At 40.6% G+C, this 20,532-nt stretch overlaps 1 protein-coding gene across 1 annotated transcript in view; it reads right to left on the bottom strand.

The window, feature by feature from the left end:
* Klhl3 (kelch like family member 3) overlaps positions 1-20,532 on the bottom strand; it is a 103,232-nt gene that overhangs the window by 36,792 nt on the left and 45,908 nt on the right. The window contains exons 6-7 of the mRNA XM_077796968.1: positions 17,943-17,945; positions 7,876-7,985 (exon numbers count right to left, since the gene is read on the bottom strand). Of these exons, the coding sequence (XP_077653094.1) occupies positions 7,876-7,985; positions 17,943-17,945 (113 nt within the window). The remainder of the gene's footprint in view (positions 1-7,875; positions 7,986-17,942; positions 17,946-20,532) is intronic.

Here is a 20,532-nt window from a genome sequence, read left to right as displayed (position 1 = left end):
GAAGGCCTCATATGTATATATATTTTTTTCATTTAGATGTCATGTTTGAAAAAGAAACAAGCAAATAAACATTTAAATAGCTTGCCTTCAAAGTATCCAATGTCATTCCCAATAGCCCTTCCCAAAAAGGACTCTTTGGAGACATTATCTTCCTGAATTCTCATGATAATCCAATGATTAGTTTCTCTTACCCTTTATAAAGTGATTTGCCCAAGTCCCAGAGCTAGAAAAGAGGCAGAACAAACCTAGCTCTAATGCTCATACTCTTAGCTGCCTCTCAAATGTCTACTAGCAGGGGTTGACTTATTACAGCCCAGGAGCCAAATCCTGCACCTGCTTTGGTAAATAAAATTATACTGGAACATGGCCATACTCATGTGTTTACAGACCATCTGGGCTGCTTTCTTGCTACAACAGCAGAGCCGAGAATCTATTAACCAACAAAACTAAAATATTCACTATCTGGACCTTTGCTGGAAAATTTTGTTAACTCCTGCTCTAAAATCTAAGCAGGGCAGGATGATGTTCTCTCAAATGATAATACCTTTCATGGATCCCATGAGAAAATAATCAGCTACCCACAAGACAGGCTTGGGGTTTCACTTTCAAACAAAGAAATAATATCATTTCCTCACTCACAATTTCTTGGGTGCTACAAGGTTGTTATGTGCAGAAGAGTTAGAGAAAAAGACTTTACAGTTCACAGGTCACCATACTTCTGATATAAGCACAAGACTTGGCCAGAGGACACCAGATTAACTGGATCCTTCCACCCCACCTTCTGGTTAGTCAAGCAGCCAAGGCAGGTTGGACCTGATATGTGGATGCTAATTCACAATAGGGGTGGGGGGGTGGGCATGTGCCAGGGGAAAACAAGAGTTATTTTAGGTAGATGGGAATGAAGGGAAGGGAAGGGATATGAGGATAGGAAGGATAGTAGAAATGAAGCAGACATTATTACCTTATGTACATATATGACTGCATAACCAATATGATTCTACAACACATATGATCAGAAAAAATGAGAAATTATACCCCATTTATATATAAAATATCAAAGTGCACAATACTACTGTCATGTATAACTAATTAAAATAAATTTTAAAAAGAAAAAATGAGGGATTCTAGCTTTCAAAATGTTTTTTAAAAATCAAGAAGGGGAACTCAAAAAGGCAGGGTGATTGATGATTTGGCAATGTGAGGGGTCAAGTTAAGGGTGACTGTTATCAAAATGGGGGAGAAGCTAACTTTGACAAATGAGATGGGGGGACTAGGTCCTGCAGGACCTTATTTGTTAGTCAGGATTGAAGGAGGACTAATCTTATCAATAACACATACAATGCTAGACGTTTTTACATGCATGATCTCATTTAATCCACAAAAATAATTCTATGAAGGTGTTACTATTCACATTTTACAGATGAGGAAATAGCCTCAGAGAGATAGCTAGTTGTTCAAGGTCACACCATCAGGAAGTAGTGGATCTGGGCTGTGAATTCAGTTCTAACCCCAAAAACCAAGGTTCAAATGTTATGCAATAGTGCCTCTAAGAGGCAGAATTCGTTGAACATCCGGGGCAGACTACTGAATTGGGAAACCAAGTTCTTAATTCTATAATACCAATGAAGCCCTCCACACCCTCCTGGGACATCAACTCTGAGGATCCTGCTCCTTTCCCAGGGATTGAGGCAATAACACTGGCCCAATCTGCTGCCATGTTTTTAAATCAAGAAGATGACACTTGATTTTGAGAGCCTTCTGGTTTTATTTCTTAAAGGAAAGCTTAACAAGAGCTACAGTAGCCATATTCCCACCTCACAGTCACATACAACACAGGGACAACAGTGGGCAGTTGGAGCTCATTGTGCATGTCTCTTCCCAACTGAGGGTTTATTGACATTACACTGGTGGTTTGAAATCAGCCTTGGTGAATATATTTACACTGTGGCAATCAGCAAGTGAATCATCAAATGAATCAGGGCTTTTAGATTTTACTCTGTTCTTTATTTGTTTATTTACTTGTTTTTTGGAAAGCCAATTGTTAAACTACTAGCTGGGAGATGTCCTGGTCTGAAGGCTCCCCCGCCCCCTTGAAACCTACCCAATTGCATGTATCTATCTGGCAACACCATTATCTCAAGGTTTTGTATAACACCTAAGAGCTCTTTCTTGTAGTTGCTTCATCTCATATTCACAAGTGCCATGCAGAAGAGCTAGGTTGTTCACTTACAAAAGGACAAAATGAGGCAGAAAGTGACCAACTACTTTCCCAAATATTTCCCAGCTAACTGTGAGAGGGCACCTATAAACACCTTGCAATATTGTGGTTTAATGGGACACAGCTGACATGAATCTAAAGAAGAAGGTTCCCTCTTTACAGACCCCTACTCCATAATCAGCCTCATCTCCCACAATCCCCTCTTTAAATATCCTCAATTCTCATTACACAGGGTACTCCCTCTCCCAAGCACAATAAGCATTGCTGACTTCTATGTCTTTATTCCTACTATCCCTCCAAGATGAATGGCTTTCCAAAATCCTAACTTCACATTCCAAGTTTGAGCTCAGATATTTCCTTTTCCATGATGCCTTTCATACCCAACAACTGGGAGTAAAATAGTCCAAGGTGTTTTCTTTGATCTTTGATTATAAGCAATAACTTCTTTCAGTCACATAGTATAGATACATATTTCCAGTATGTTGCCCACCCAAGGAGGAGCTACAGAAGAGTAATGACTAGGTATCATTCATCCCTGTATCCTCCTATCAGGGTGCTGCACTGAAGAAGGGCAGGGTCTTAAAAGGCAGACACAGCTTCAAATCACAGAGCTATCTGATGCTAATAAATTATGTCCCTCACTGAACTTTAGTTTCTTTCCTCCTCTGCAAAACAGAGACAATAACCTCTGCCTTGCAAGTCACTGTGGAGATTAAAAGAGATATGCTGAACAGTATGCTGGACAAAAGAAATCAAATACAAAAGTATTTGTATTCCATTATTACAATTATATAAAGTTCCAGAACTGGTAAAATTCACCTATGGTAGAAGAAGTAATTACCCTTCCTGGGCCTGGTGAACTGAGAGGAAAGGAGCCCTGGATCTGCTTCTTGATGTGGGTGCTAGTTATGTGGACATTTTACTTTGTAAAGTGCTGAGCTTCATACATTTTACTTCTCTATGAACTTACCACAATACAAACTTCATCTTTAAAAAACAATGTGCAAAATGTGCCTGGAGAACAGTGGGTCATAGTGGTAAATTTTTGCTCATAGTTCTGTGGTATTCTGCACATAGTTGATTATGGAGTTGCTTTCTCCAAAGAAAAGCCAAAAGAAGAACACAGAGGCAAGATCCCAGGCCAAATCACCATCTGCAGGCTAAGAAGCTGGCAACTGACCTCAGAAGATGGCAGGACTGCCCACAGCTCAGCCTAGACAGTGAAAGGTACCTACTTGGTCACCAGATAACACATCCCACAGCAATCACTAAAGCCCAGCCGACTGGCCAAGGCTTTCTAGCCTGCATCCCACAGCCAGCAGCCTGCATCCCTCAGCCAAAGCTAGAAATTCAGACAGAAGGGCAAACAGCACTAATGATCCTGGAAGACAAAGACACAGTCCCTACCAGAACATAAAATGCTACAATCTGGCTCCTAACATGCAGTGCAGCACTAACCTATAGTTCTCATTAAAACACATAGTCTAATTTTTTAAAGAGCCTCAACTAATTTCTTTCTGACTGATAACTAAAATGCAGGCCATTTCCCACCAATACTCACTCAGAGCTATCTCTGAAAAGCCTTGATAGTGTTTCCTAAGAAACATGGGATTCCTAAGATATAAAAACATTCACTAACTAAGAAAGTAAAGATTCAGAGAAATCCAATAACTGGCGAGGTCCTGCAGCAATTCAATGGCAGAACACACTAGGACTCAGGAGTCATATCCATTTCTTTTTTCCTTACAGTATGTTAGGCTGGAAGGTTGCTCACCCTTTCCCTAAGACATTAAGGATGCCCAAGGCCAAAACCTCTCAAAGGAAAATATGCTCAGCAGGCTGTCTGCTCACAAGCTTAGCTCTGTCCCTACTGCACCACCCAAGCAAAGAACTCAGATGCCAGGGAGGGGTTTGCTTTAACTTGGTGGGGGTGAGGTGGGGTGGGGATGGGAGGGTCCTATCCAAAGAAATAGTAAGATTCCATAAGACCTACCAGATCCACCTGTCCTCTCTCAAGAAACAGGGATTTTTAAACAGAAAACACAAGAAGGAAAAACAAGAGAAATGACAAAGGCCAAAGACCTCCCCTGCCCTCTAGTTCACCTATCTGTCCTATTCTCTGGAAAAAAATATTAAAATGATTCCTGTATCCTCAGCTAGCTCAGGCCAGAGTCCAGCCTGTCTGCTTCATCACTCCCTCAGACAACATCTGCTGAGCACCTCCATGGCACCTCCTAGGGCATGTATCAGCATTGTGCATGACACAAAGATAACCATGGGATCCTCAGCTTCAAGGAGAATGAGTTCAGTGGAGGATGAGAGTCCAGGAAAAAGTGAGCAACGTTGGAAGAAGCATAATCTCTGAGCTGTGGGAGAGGCCCAGACGAGACTGGAGATGCTAGGGAAGCTGGGGAGCATGAGGTCACTACCACTCCCAGCCCCTCTGGGCACTGAACCCCAGGTTACACCAATAGCCCCAACCAACATGGGCACTAGAAAAAACTTCCCCCTGACAAAAGCCCAGGTCAACATTTATTACTAGCAGTAGTAACAGTAATAATAGTTAAGCAGTGGTAACAATAATAATAACAGCAATAATAGTATCTTACAGTAGCAAACACTTCCTGTGTTCTAGGCATTTCTCAAATGTTATCTCATTTCATTCTTAGAACATCTCTACAGATAGATACTTACACAGTCACTATCTTTTACAGATGAAAAAATTGAGCTTTAAAGAGATTCTTTTATTTACTCATTCAACAAATATTTTCTGTGTCAACCAGAAACTTCATACTACTGTAACAGTGAAAATTAGACAGAAAAAGTCTTGCACTATGTGGTGCATACATTCTGGTGGGTACTTATTCAAGTAAGGAAGATGGGATTCAAATCCAGCCACTTTGACCATAGAACCTATCCAGTAGGCCACTGCTACTTTCACTTATCATTAACAATAAAATACCATACATCTCCTAGTTTAAGATGCACAGCTTTTTCCCACTTTCATGTCTGTAATTTATAATATATGTTGAAAGACATATGTGGGCTGTGGGCAGGGAAGTAAGTCATGATATAGCTCATATTACTATTCAAGTAAGGATTTAGATGAACACGGTTATTTGATTATGAACTCAGTTGATTTTCTTACAAAAATTAACACTATCTAGAGTTGAATTTTCACTTAAATTAACATCCTAACATTACTTCAAACACATACCCAAATCCCACTATGAAACAATATTGAAAGGAAAAGCTATTGAACGTACAAGAGATCACTTATCACATGCAATATGATTAAAGGGAGTAGAAATCACAAAATTTGGAACAGACACAGAATCTTCAAAGCCTAAAGGATGAGTATTCAGATGACAAACATCCAATTGTCAGAAGTCTTTAGTTATTTAGCTTCCAGCAATACTTGATCTGTCAAGGGAAAATAAAACTATGGATTTAGCCAATGAGAAATACAGACAAAAACCTACTACTCTTTGATAAGAGTAAAATTATGCTGCCAGTGTAAAGGTACTAAAGGGATCAAGAGCACAAATAATACGCTTTATGAAAAGTATCACATAATCCTAAATTTATACATAATTTCTTACAACCAAACATTTCAGAATTTCATTAATGTGAAAAACACTCTGCTTATACAGAAAAAACAATTCATATATAAGCATGTTAATTAATGAGAGCCACTAGAAACAATTTTTAAGAGTGTACATTTAAAGTCATATTTCCAAAAAGATTCAGCTAACTCAAAGGCATATTTTAACATTATCAATGACAAAACTGATACCATTATTATTATCAACGGTATCTCAGAATGGAGAATTATGGCAATTATGACAACTTCCATTTATTCAGTACCTGCCAAACACTATCTGGTATTTTACATCTGAGGATTGAACAAGTGCCTTGCACATGCTTGGCAAGCACTCTATCACTGAGCCACAACTTTAGCCCTATAGACCCTTTCTTGAAGAAAACTTACTTATGATCTCAGAGCAGGATAGGCCAGCATGAATTCAAGGTAGCAGGGTGACAGCCAACCCAAACACTTCTGAACACTCTTTTGTTTATATGACTTCTTCTGTTTCTCAGTTTACAGTTGAGAATATGCTCAAACAGGCCCCAAATTCACCAACTGCCTCATCATTCACACAGCCAATTAACTGACTGGTTCATTCCTTCCAAATGTGCCAATTTGGAAGCAAAACCCAGAGATGACAGTAAATACACTTGAAAAGAAGCAAAGGCGTCCGCTCAGTTTCTGAGGTTAAAGCAGGAAAGGAACTATGTATGACCTGGCCAGAGCACTGTTTTCCCTGGAGGCACTGTTTCATATCAGAGATACTAGAAGCAGAGGCCTCCTCCCCATGGGAGTGTGGAGCTTGCTGTGCTAGTCACTTTCTAGGGATCCACTGGAGGGAGGAATCAGGGCCCACAGTTGTGCTAGTCACCTTTGGGGATCCACTGGAGGACTCGGGGACCAATAAACAACTGCTCTTCTTCTCAATCAAACCTTCCCAGCATGAAAGGTAGGGACTTGCGAATATGTCCCCCATTCTCTAGACCCATGCCATTGGGCAGTTTGGTGTGATGTAAAATCTTTTTCAAGTGTTTTCCTTGAATATTATCTCAGGAAAGGACCTCAAGTTGGGATACTAACAGTGGACTAAGATGATTCAAGAAATATTTACTGAGGATGAAGAAATAAGATTAAGGACCTAATAGTTGGGTATAGGAAGTAAGATTAGCTTAGAACTAACTACAGAAGGACAAGGTGAGTGTTATCCTGTTATACTAGAGGAAGAAACTGATTCCAGGTGCAAGGTCAAGAATAAACTCATCTGATACTGACCAAGCACCAACTAGGTACAGTACCAGGCATTTTGTGTACAATATTATCCCATTTAATCACCTCAAAGGCTCTGAAGAATCTATTCTAATACCAATATCCTCACTTTACCAGTAAGGGAACGGAGGAGAGGCAAAGTTCCTCACTCAAGGTCACACAGCTAATTTGTAAACACTGAAGTTGTTGGCCAACACGGAAGCTTCTGCTATTTTCACTGTAGCAGACTATGTCCCCTGGAGCAAAGAAGTTCTTCCTGGACGAAGAGGAATCAGAACTAGTTTTCCTCTTTTTAACAAGGGTATGACAGCAAGGCCTGCTTCTCAAGGATATGGTTAAGGCTGAATGGACTGAAGATCATAAAGACTTCACACAGAGTTTGACAAACTACGGTGCACAGTAAATAGAAGCAGCTTTGCCATCACCACCATAACCTCTGCCATTTCTTCTTTTTTTCTTAAGGTTTTTTTTTAATAATTTTTTTTAGTTGTAATTGGACACAATACCTTTATTTGATTTATATATTTTTATGTGGTGCTGAGGATCAAACCCAGGGCCTCACATGTGCTAGGCGAGTGCTCTACTGCTGAGCCACAACCCCAGCCCCTGCCATTTCTTCTTTAAAAGGTACAGAATATAATGATCATTAGTCAAAAACCACCACCACTTCTGTTTTAGGAGGATGAAAAAAATAGTAAGTTTTTTTTCCTGCCTCTGAATAAAAGATCTTACTGAACCACGAGTTCATCCCATGACCACCTCAAAAGCGAGGTTCCTGTTTCACCCAAAGCCCACTCCATACCTTCTCTTCTGAAGAAACGGTCAGCTTGTCACTGGATATCAAGCTGCACACCTGGTCCAGACTTAGGCTAAGAAATTCTTCCCCCAGCATCACCTCTGGAAAGTGCTGCTCTGTTCCAAAAAAAAAAGAAAAAGAAAAAAAGAAAAAAAAAGTACTAGTAGTAGTGGTAAAGAAAACAAAGTTACAGCACACTCCAGGCTCTTCCAAGAGCCAAGGCCATGCCAAACTGTGGACTCAGGCTGGAGGATCTGGGGCCAGGGTGGAGGAAGAAGGAGAGACAAAGAGGAATCTGGCCAAAGGAAAACCGGCTTGTTAATTCAGCAGCACAGGCATCCATCGCCCTGTGTGATCCTGTGTTCTGAATATCAACACAGAAAAATATGGGGCAGAGAAATCTGAGGTTATATATTTTTCATGCTCCATGAGATTAATAATGGCATTGCAGAGCCCCACTGGGACCTGTCTACATAATTGAGCTCATTTCCCCTCAAGGCACAAACACCGTTGCCCCTTGCAGCTCAGTCAAACCCAAGTGGTCAGAACAGCTGGTTGACTAGAAGTCTCTGAGAATTCTTTTAAGTGGTCAACACTAGGAGATCAGAAGATGGGATCATATTTTTTTGCCCAAAGTCACACCTATTATATTAGGTTTCTGGTTCACCAGCAGTACCAAACTAACACCCAGCTATAAGGTGTAAAGCTTTAAGATGGAAGAGAATTGGGGGACAATTAGAACAAAGCAATACCCACAGGTGTGAGGTCCACACAAGGAAAACTCCAGGGGCAGTTCCTACCCTGACATTTGCCCGGGGCCATCATCCTGCTAGTACTGAGCATTATATTCAGTGAAATGCCACCTGCTTCAGAAAGAAGGAACCTATGTTCAAATTTTGGCTTTGCCATTTATGAGTTGTGTCCTTGGGACAAAAGCATCACTTCCCTAGGTTTCACAACTGCCTTCTGTAAAATGAAAGTGACACTACCTGTCTTGCTTCACTCCCTTGCCCCGATGAGAACAGATCTGTGTCTTATAAGCTCTTCCAAAGTGAATTCACCCAAAGATAGATGATTTCTAGTTTGGCAAGCTCTGGGGATCACAGGATCTTTGTCATTTGTCCTAGACCTCGCTCCTTTCTCAGTTGTCTCATAACCCTGCACCATGGAGGAACACATGTGCTCCTCGCCCTCCAAGCCTCCCACTTCTTTCTTTGCAACTCCACCCAACCTGGTAACCTCTTGGATTCTCTTCTGGGCTTCATCACCCAATTCTCACTAGAGAGCATCCCTACTTGGTCTAGCTTAAAATATTTTTTCAGTTGTTTATAGACCTTTATTTTATTTATTACTTATAGATGGTATTGAGAATCGAACCCAGTGCCTCACACATGCTAGGTAAATGCTCTGCCACTGAGCTACAACCCCAGCCCTGGTCTGGCTACCCTTTTGAATGAGATTCAGGGTCCCTCCATCCCAGGGAGGCTCCTGAAATTTCAAGCCAGCTGTACTTACATAATGAAAAATAAAATCAGATCATGGGTAAGCCCCTTTCACACTCATCAACTTCTCAAAAATCAAAGAAATTAAGATGTAATTATTTCTTGCAAAAATCACTGTTAACTTTCTATATGAAAATAACTTCAGACTCTTGTGTGAATTCCCCTCATCCCAGATTCTTTTTTTTTTAATGTTGACAATTTGTATATTTATTATTTGTACATCTTTTTAAAAATTATTCTAATTTGTTATGACAGCAGAATGCATTTCAATTCATATTACACATATATAGCACAACTTTTCTGGACACAACATACAGTCACACTATTCATGTCTTCATACATGTACTTAGAGTAATGATGTCATCCCAGAAACTTTAAATGTTACTAGTTTATTCTCAAAGATGGGGTTATAAACAATCTCTTTTGTCTTTCACTAACAACAACAACAAAAAAAAAGCTCTCCACTTGCTCCTTGCCAGCCTAATGATTTCTGTCAAAACTATTAAAACCTCTCCATCCTGAAACTTGGGACTATGTTTGTACATAACAAGAAAAACCTAAAAGTCAGATTCTTTCTTTTCATGGTGTTAGGGATAGAACCCAGGGCCTCATGTATGCTAGACAAGTGCTGTACCATTGAACCACACTCTCACCCTGATTTTTATTTTATTTTATTTTATTTTGAGACAGGTCTCGCTAGTTGCTACGACAGACCTCCAACTTGCAATCCTCCTTCCTCAGCCTCCAAAGTCACTGGAACTACAGGTATGCCACTACACCCAACCTAAAGGTCAGATTCTTCATAAAGGGAAACAACTGCCAGCGTCAGCAGGGTAGGAAGCTGGTCTTTGCTTTTGTAAGTCAGCAGGAAAGCCTATAGCTTTCAGGTTCAGAGGAGAGTCCTGCACACTGCAGTAACCTATCTGGTCCAGAGCCACATCTGGCCTTCCCATGTTTGTGTTTGGTTGAGTAAAGAACTATCATTTGAAGAGGAAAAATAATGAAGAAAACAGGAAGAGATAAGAAAGTAAGTTCTATGCTGTGGGGAAAAAAAAAAAAAAAAAAGGTTTTTTCCTTACAGGCTCATAAAGCCCAAAGTAGATGGGCTTGGATTTTGAAAAGAAAGACAACGGATATGCAGAAATGCATATTCTAGGTGGTATGAGGAAAAAACCAGAAAGCCTCAGAGCTAAATGAAGGCAGAAAGTAATCATCTTCCACATATTTCCATCTCTAGCTTTGTGGGCCTGACAGATTTAATCTAGGTCCCTTCTTTCCAGAGTGGACTGCTTCTTTGTTCATACAGAACCATCCCCTGAAATCCTCCCGAGATGCAGTATCTGGTAGGGAGCATGCAATAAGGGGATCAATGTCAGTAGCCTCTCATCCGAGGTTGGTGCCCATGAACCCAGGAATTTGCAGAGAAAGGGATCAAAGAAGTAATCTCACTGCTCTTAGAGCCTGTGAGATCTGCTAGGAAGAGGGCATGTACAAGGCAAATGCATCTGGAGGGCCTCCATGCAAGGCCACTTTTATTGGCCATGAGCAGAGTTTCTGGAACCAAAGTGAGCAGATAGCTGTTCCTAAAATTGAAGATGTTTATGCCCAAGATGAAACAAATTCTACTTGGACAAGAGATGAAGTTATGTATACAAAGCAAAGAACAACACGGTGACTCCTGGGGGGGAAACTGACCAAAACCAGAGTAATCCGGGGAAAAGTAATTGGTGCCCATGGAAATGACCACAGGCATCACTTGTGCCAAAATTAGAAGAAACCTTCCTGTAAAGGTCACAGAATATATGTAATGCTATACCACTCAAAGATTAAAACTAATTAAAATTAAATAAGTAAAGGTGGATTGAAAAGGAAAGATGCAAATAAGGAGAGGGAGGAAAACACCATCTTCTTTTCTCTTTTAAATCTAAAGAGTCAAGGTGGAGCCCCTAAATTTTTGGCCAGAGTCCCCTTTCTGTTAGCAACACTTAAGAAACAACAGAGCCAGGCACACACCTATAATCCCAGCTACTTGGGAAGCTGAGGCAGGAGGATTACAAGTTCAGGGCCAGCCTGGGCCACTGAGTACAACACTGTCTCACTAAATAAATAGACAGACAGACAGACAGATAGATAGATAGATAGATAGATAGATAGATAGGGCTGGGAATATAGCTCAGTGGCAGAAGACTTGCCTAGCATATATGAGTGGAGGGGGGTGGGATGCGGAGGAGAGATGGGAAAGAGGGGAGAGAGGAAAGAGAGAGAGAGAGTCACAGACAGACACAGACACACACACACACACACACACACACACACACACACACACACACACGATTGCCCTTGATTTTCTGGGAAGAGGATTCTGGTAGAAGATTATTACTCAGCTCTCTTAACAGCTGCTTCCCAGAAAGTATTTACTCTGCTTCCAGAAGATACTTCCCTGAGAGTCATCATCTACTTTTAACAATTACTTGGTTTTTTGTTCATTTTGCTTTTCCTTGATTGTACTAATGGAGAACATGATGAAGAGCTTTGGCTAAGAGAAAAGCTGGCTAAGTGATCTCCTATGGTTACTTCTTTCCACACCTTGTCTTCTTCATCCATAAAATGGAAGAACACATGACCTATGTCTTGAGATTGTTCACTTGAAGGTCAAAGATGAGACTTATTAGTCTACTTTGGAATCTTTAAGAAGCTCTTAAGATTGGAATTGCATTTGATCTATATAGTGCTTTTGGAAGTAGGGTCATTTTGACAATATTAATTCTGCCTAAATGCAAGGTAGATCTTTCCATCTTCTAAGGTCTTCTTTACTTTCTTTCTTTAGCAATCTGTAGTTTTCATTGTAGAGGTCTTTCACCTCTTTCATTAAGTTTATTCCCAAGTATTTTATTTTATTTTTTGAGGCTATTGTAAATAGGGTAGTTTTCCTTATTTCCCTTTCAGAGGATTTGTCACTCATATACAGAAATGCTTTTGATTTATGGGTGTTGATTTTATATCCTGCTACTTTACTGAATTCATTTACTAGTTCTAGAAGTTTTCTGGTGGAATTTTTTGGGCCTTCTAGGTATAGAATCATATTGTCAGCAAATAGTGCTATTTTGAGTTCTTCTTTTCCTATACGTATCCCTTTAATTTCTTTCGTTTAATTTCTCTGGCCAGTATTTCAAGAATTATGTTAAACAGAAGAGGTGAAAGAGGGCATCCCTGTCTTGTTCCAATTTTTAGAGGGAATGCTTTCAGGTTTTCTCCATATAGAATTATGTTGGCCTGAGGCTTAGCATAGATAGCCTTTATGATGTTGAGATATGTTCCTGTTATCCCTAATTTTTCTAGTGTTTTGAACATGAAAGAATGCTGTATTTTGTCAAGTGCTTTTTCTGCATCTATTGAGATGATCACATGTTTCTTATCTATTGAGATGATGAATTATATTTATTTATTTCCATATGTTGAACCATCCCTGGGATAAACCCCACTTAATCGTGGTACACTATCTTTTTGATATATTTTTGTACTTGATTTGCCAGAATTTTATTGAGAATTTTTGCATCTATGTTCATTAGAGATATGGTCTGAAGTTTTCTTTCTTTGATGTGTCTTTCCCTGATTTTGGAATCAGGTGATACTGGCCTCATAGAATGAATTTGGAAATGCTCCTTCTTTTTCTATCTCATGAAATAATTTGAAGAATATTGGTATTAGTTCTTCTTTAAAGGTGTTGTAGAACTCAGTTGTGTATCCATCTGGTCCTGAGCTTTTCTCAGTTGGTAGGCTTCTGATTGGTGTCTTCTATTTTATCACTTGAAATTTATCTGTTTAAATTGTGTGTATCATTTGGGCAAATCATTTGCCTATTCAATTTGGGCAAATCATATGACTCTAGAATTTTGTCGATGCCTTCAATACTTTCTATTTTATAGGAGTACAAGTTTTCAAAATAATTTCTAGTTATCTTCTGTATTTCTGTAGTGTCTGTTTTGATATTTACTTTTTTATCACATTAGTAATTTGAGTTTTCTCTGTACTTCTCTTCATTAGCATGGCTGAACAGACACTTATCAGAAGAAGATATATAATCAATCAACAAATATATTAAAAAATGCTCAATATCTCTAGCAATTAGAGAAATGCAAATCAAAACTAAGATTTTATCCCACTCCAGTCAGAATGGCAGATATTAAGAATACAAACAACAATAAGTGTTGGTGAGGATGTGGGGAAAAGGGCACACTTTTACATTGCTGGTGGGACTGCAAAATGGTGCAGCCAATCTGGAAAGCAGTATGGAGATTCCTTGGGAAGCTGGGAATGGAACCACCATTTAACCCAGCTATCCCACTCCTAGGTCTATACCTAAAGAACTTAAAAATAGCATACTTCAGGGACACAGCCTCATCAATGTTTATAGCAGCACAATTCACAATAGCTAATTTGTGGATCCAACCTAGATGCCCTTCAGTAAATGAATGGATAAAGAAAATGTGGCATATATATACACGATGGAATATTATTCAATATTAAAAGATAAGAAAATCATGGCATTTGCAGGTAAATGGATAGAGTTGGAGAATATAATGCTAAGTGAAGTAAGCCAATCCCCAAAAAACAAATGCTGAATGTCTTGTCTGATATGAGGATGCTGATTCATAACGGGGATGAATCAGTGGCGGGGCGGGAGCATAGGAGGAACAGATGAACTTTAGATAGGGCAAAGGCAGGGGAGAGGAAATGGGCATCGGATAGAAAAGATGGTGGAATGAGACAGTGAACTCATTATTACCCTAAGTACATATTTAAAAACACAAATGGTGTGACTCTACTTTGTGTTCAACCAGAGACATGAAAAATTGTGCTCTATTTGTGTAATATGAATTGAATTACATTCTGCTATCATTTATAACTAATTAGAATAAATAAAATTAAAACATTTTTTAAAAAAGAAACTCTTTAGAAACAAAGGATGACTATTACCAACCCATGTTTCTGTTTCAAAGTCCAGTTCTAGGGGCAGCATCACTCTAACAGAAAAGTTTTTCCATAGCATCAAGACATCCTCTAGGACTACAAGACTGTGGACCTGCAATGTCTTACCAACCAAGTTTAATTCCATTGAGTTCAACAAACTTTCTTTGTAATGCAAGTTATTCAAGTTCCTCTGGCAGCAGTTTTCTCACCTACTAAGTGGCACTAATTATAGTATATATCTCATAAAAGTATTATAGGCTAATAAGCAAATATATAAAACTCATGTTTATTGAAACTATTGTAAAAACTAGATAACTGTTAATGCCTGATGTAGCAAATGCAGCATTGCTTCAAAAAAGAAGAAAAACAAGCTGATGCCCACAAGGGGCCTCCTGGCTCATAAGAAGATAAGGCAAGGCATCAATATTCCCAACCCAAGTCCACAAGGTCATAACAGGGAGAAGCACTTCAAGTAGAAACAAAAGCAGAGAAGCAGGAAAATTCAGAGCACATGTAAAGAACAGCAGTAGTGGAGTCTAGTGAGCACCTACACTATACTATGTCAGTCTCCTGACAAAGGTTTACTGAGCACTCACTGAGTCAGGACCTGTGCCAGGCGCCAGGATATGCAATGGAGAGACAGGCAAGGCTAGATCACAGGGAAGAGCCAAATGCCCACAAGGCAAGGCATTCTTTAACCACAGGCTAGCTCCTTACAGGGGAGCGCTCCAGTAATAAACTAACTTTTCTTGTCTTTTTGCTTCTTCCTTAACCAAAACTAGAAACAGTGGAAAAAGTGTTAATTAACTAAGATTCTAGTTAAGAGCCTTAATTAGCTAGACTTTAACTAAAAAGTTTAAGTTCTAAATCCTAGTTCATGAAACATTATGTGTTTGCTCCTTTCCATTAGGATGAGAAATTATAGAGAAGAGGAAGAGCCAACATGTAACTTCCAGTCTTTTCCCCCACCATGCAACACACACACACACACACACACACACACACACACACACACACACTTCCAGTGTTAAAAGGATGAGAAAACTGGTGGCATCCCAGAAAAAAAGATTTCTCTGGAGGCCTAGGTAGAGGAGGTTGAGGCATCTCCTAATAGTAGCTACCACATACTACTGAAGTGCATATCAACATCCCCATTTTACAGATGGAGAAACAGAAGCTTACCTAATAGTAAGAGGTAGAGGCAGGTCTTGAAACCAAGGCTACATGATCATAACAAATATTCTGATGAGTACCTTAATCCCTAAGATCATAAAAACCAGTCCTGAGCAAGACATTGGGGTAAAGCTCAATATGGAAACCATAAAATCCTAAGAATTCTTCTCAGGGGTGCTAGAGAGAAAGAAAGTTGTTCTAAGCATTTTGGAGTCGGTCCTATGTTCCAAAGTCAGACCTAACCTATCACTTAGATCTTTCTCACGGGGCATGGTGGCACACACCTGTAATCCCAGTAACTCAGAAGGCTGAGGCAGGAGGATCACAGGTTGGAGGCCAGCCTCAGCAACTGAAGCCCTGAGCAACTCAGCAAAACCCTGTCCCTAAATAAAATATAACAAAGACTGGAGATGTGGCTCAGTGGTTAAGCACCCCTGGGTTCAATCCCTGGTGTATGTATGTATGTATGTGTGTGTATATATATATATATATATTTAATTTATAAATATATATGTATGTGTATATATATGTGTGCACATACATATATATATCTTTCTCCAACAGGCTACATAAAGTGGTATTCAATATTCCCAAATACCCAAAAACAGGAAATAATAATTTGTCATATCACCAATCGCCGTGCCTTACCATATGAAGTCTGTTTGGGACTGCAGCCCCAAAAGGCATGTCTGCCTTGTTGGAAGCTGAATCTTCAGTGTTCAATACAATGTCTGAAATAATTACTAGCTCTGAAATAATTACTGCAATTACCTTCACATTCTTCAGGACTGTCTAAGACTCAGGCTACCTCCCAAGTTAGTCTCAAGCTTGTTCCTTTCTCTTTATGGGAAGAAGTAAACCAAATCCCTTGATCTGGATCATCTAAGCTATCATCCCAGAACAAATGGAACTGATAATCCACTTGTGATTTCTTTGACCTGCAGAGATGAAATGAACCCTATAATCCCCAGGGCCTGTGGCCCCAGGGAACATGTGTGAGTGCCTCTGAGTTGAACCACTGGTCACAACTACAGGAGAACTCAGCTGAATACAGGTGAGCACATAAACAGAATTAAAACATTTGGCAAGATTAAAAAAAAATGAAATAGAACTGCCGTAAGTCTCTCTCTTCTGGTCCTCATTATCCTATTTTTGGAGAGTGGAGGCAAGCTTTCTTGAGTCAATATTTGATTTTCCAGGCCCACAGTTTCTCTGCTTCAGGGAGAAGATTCTGCTGCCACAGGGAAGTAAAGGAGACCTACTTTGACCTCTTTCCAGAAGGGCCACAACCACCAGCCCTCAGACTAAATATAATTATATCCGCCCTCCCCAGGGATGAAAGGAAATGAGTTTTCTTTCCATATTGACTCTCTTTTCCATTTTTGAATCCAGAACTATATGTACTGTCCCACCTTTCCTCTCTCTCTTTCCCCTCATGCACACATATAGAGCCAAGCGTTATATTGAAATTGCCCAGTTATCAGTGCCATGGATGCAACACTGAAGTTCCCTGTTACCTAGAAAATAGAAGAAACAAAGGAAGTGTCCTGAAATTACCAAAAAAAAGAAGAGCTAGCAGCAAAAGCTATCTGTGTCTGCACTGCTACTGCATTTTCCAGCTTCAAGATAGAAGGGAAAATCAAAGGGAGGCAGGGGGAGGCAACCACTAGCAGCAGACAGATTGCACTGGCCAGTGCAGGAGGGGAGGTAAGTAGAGGCTCAGAGCACAGGCCTCTGAAGTCAGACAGCCTCACCATGAACCTTGGCACTGCCACTCACGAGCTGTGTCATCTTGGGCAAGTTACTAAACCTCTCTGAGTTTCTGTGTCTTCACCTGTAGACTAAGCAAATAACAGGCTCCCTTATAGTTAGGTGACTAAAATGAGTCAATGCCCATGAAGTGTGTGCACCCCAGCAAGTGTTCAAAAATGGTAAAACCTCCCACCACCACCACCACCACCACCACTTCTTGATGCCTAGTTGGGGGCAGCAGTTTTATAAGAAGATCCTCAGTGAGTCAGAGGTCAATGACTTTAAAATGCTTTGCCAAACTTTCCTACAGCCCTTAATTTAATTACTTCATTCCAAGGTCTCAAATGACTCAATCAATTTGGTGGGGGAGGAGCCCATTTCTCTCCATGAGCACGTGAAATCCAATGGCTTTTCCATCCTGTGGCTGGAGGGTTTCAGCTCAACTTTGGCAGACTGATGTAAACAACATGTTCAAAGAATTTTAATTGCCATCTCATTAATGAGGTCCCATTAACATCCCTCCCCACCAGCTCTGCTGATAGCCCAGTGCATGGCCAAATAACAATAACCTGGGCCCTGGCCTCTGAGGTTAAAAATTAAGCAGTCCTTGGAAACAACAATAATGATATATAAGAAATAGGCTGCATAAGATACTAGGGTCCCTTTCCCAGCTACCAGCTACACAGGAGGACTGGGAGAGTGTCACTTGGGAGCAGGAATCTGAACAGGCAGCCTCTAAATGTGGGCCCCACTCTTTTCCACCACAGAACAAATATCATAGTAAAAACCCAGGGGTATCACTCTAAGAGGGAAACCAGATTTACAGGAAGTAGAAGGGACTTCAGGAGTCAGGGACCTAAACAGCCTCCTGGAGAAAGGAAGGTGCTCCAGCCCCCTCCCAAAGTCCTGCTCTCACCAGGGAGGCTGAAGACTTCTCAGAAAGCCAGAACTGGCCTTAAAAATAAGGTTCCTTTGTTTTACTGAGAGAGAAATTTGGCAATACCTATAAATTCATTCATTTATGTGGTGCCAGGGATGGAACCCAGGGTGCTGTGCATGCCAGCTAAGTGTTCTAAACTGAATACATCCCCAACTCCATCAGAATGTTTAAAAATGCACATTCTCTTTGGTCCAACAATCAATAGTATCAAAGCGGCATCCCTACAGGAGTACTAGCAAACATATTCCAAATTATCATAAGAATTCTCACTGAAGCATTTTCTATAAGAAAAAATTGAAAACATTAGTGTCCATCGACAGAGGACTAGTTAAATAAATTATACTTCATCCACATGATACAGCAGATAAAAAATTATAATAAGATACAGCCATCCACAAGGATCTGGAAACAATTCCAAGACTTTGTTTTTAGTCAAACAAAAACACAATGAGTACAGAATGATTCTATTTATGTCAGTTAAAAAAAATCATGATATACAAATTTTATATGGCTACCTAATATATTCCCTTTGTCCTCTTCAAAGAGAGGGCCTAGAAGATGGACTTTGCTCTTTTATGTATGTACTGTTTGCACAAGTGTAAGTTGCTTTTACTGACTACATTCTCTAAAGTTTTAAAACAATGGTAAAGAAATGTATCTGCCAACATGGGTAATGGCTAAGGATTTTTTTTAAGCTGGAAAACACACATATACAATGAGAAAGATCCAGATGGCCTCAGAAAGATATACATCAAGGTGTTGGTCGTGGTTCTCTTTGGGTAGATGGTGGTGCTTTTCATGTTCTTTTTTGCCTATCCACTTTTTCTGTACTGATCAGGGATGGGTTTTGTATTTAAGTAGAATAGCAGCAATAATAACAGAAAAAGAAATCTTTCACTGGAAAAGGAACAAGCAGACAAGTGAAGGCACAGCCCAGCTGGCCAGAGCCTGGGGAGGATGAGGAAGCAGTAAGGACATATTTGCCTGGGGCACCTGGAGAAAAAGAAACCAAAGGCAGAAATCCTTGGAAATGATCCTCCATCCCCAAATTGTGTGTGGCTTACAGCACTAGTGGAGGTAGCTCAAGGACTTCTGCTTTCTAGCCTAGACTCGGCTTTGAGACTCTCAGTGCAAATGAGGAGGCTGGCAGGAGGACTGCAGAGCCCAGCCCAGGGTGTCTGCTCGGCCTCTCCTCCTTGACCCTATCTCCAAACCATCCTAGAAACAGGACAGAATGGACTACACCCATCATAGAGGAGAAAAGGAGCCCAGGGTCAATTAGCTCCAAAGAATTAGATAGTTGCCTTACAATCTATTGGCTTGAAACACCTAACAAAAGTCAGGGCCCAGGAGACCAGTGATCACTGGGCAGAACAACACTGTCTCTTGGGGGTGCCTACCTTTATGAAGGGACAAAGCAGCCGGTACCTCTCAAGAAGCAGCAATGGTAAAGAGCACCAGGCCCCATTTAAACACCAGTGTGCAAGACCAAGAAAACAAAGCAGAGCCACATCACTGCAAGGGGTAGGCACACATAACACATTGTACTTTCATTCTAGACACTACAGGCTTCCTGCCCTTCACTTCTAATTTCTTCTCATCATTGTCTTAACTTCTGCACCATCCCATTACATAACCTCCTTCGTGTGCACAGCTGAGGGCTGCAAAGAAAGCCATCCGGGAGATGGTCATGGGCCTGCACACAGGGAGGAAGCCCTCAGCCTGAGGATGATAATGACTGAGCTAGGGAAAGTGAGACAGCTCCCTCCTGCAGTGAGGCAACAGGCAACATGTGTGGGGAGGAAACAGCCCAACCATGAAGAGAAGGAGACGCCCACATGATGCTTCCCTACTCCAAAATGACTAGACACCCTGTGTTTAGCAGACAGCTGGGTGTCTGTCTGTTCTTGGAATCTGGTGACTACATGGCACAGGTTTCCAGGCACACACTTCTAAAGGAAAACGCCATCTGCAGCCACCTGCACTCCTCACTCATTGACTCACAAGGTCTCTTACGTCCAAATGGGGCCTGGAAGCTGTAGACAGTGGTAGTACAAATGTCAGCTCTGGAGTAACTGTCTGGGTTTGAATTCCACTTCTGTCCCTGCTAGCTATATGGCTTCATGTTATTTTACCTCTCTGTGGTTTCCTCATCTGTTCTGTGAATTAAACAAAGTAATGCCCATAAAATGCTTCACACAGGATGTGACCCAAAGCGAGAGCTCATCAAATGCTAGGCTAAAGAGAATCCATCGGGGTATCTGCACATGCACATGCACCCTCAATGCTGCCCGAAACCAAACACTATGACAGCATCAGCACCAG

The sequence above is a fragment of the Urocitellus parryii genome, chromosome 1, assembly GCF_045843805.1.
Source record: "Urocitellus parryii isolate mUroPar1 chromosome 1, mUroPar1.hap1, whole genome shotgun sequence".
NCBI lineage: Eukaryota > Metazoa > Chordata > Mammalia > Rodentia > Sciuridae > Urocitellus > Urocitellus parryii.
This window is presented reverse-complemented; position numbering and strand designations above follow the sequence as displayed.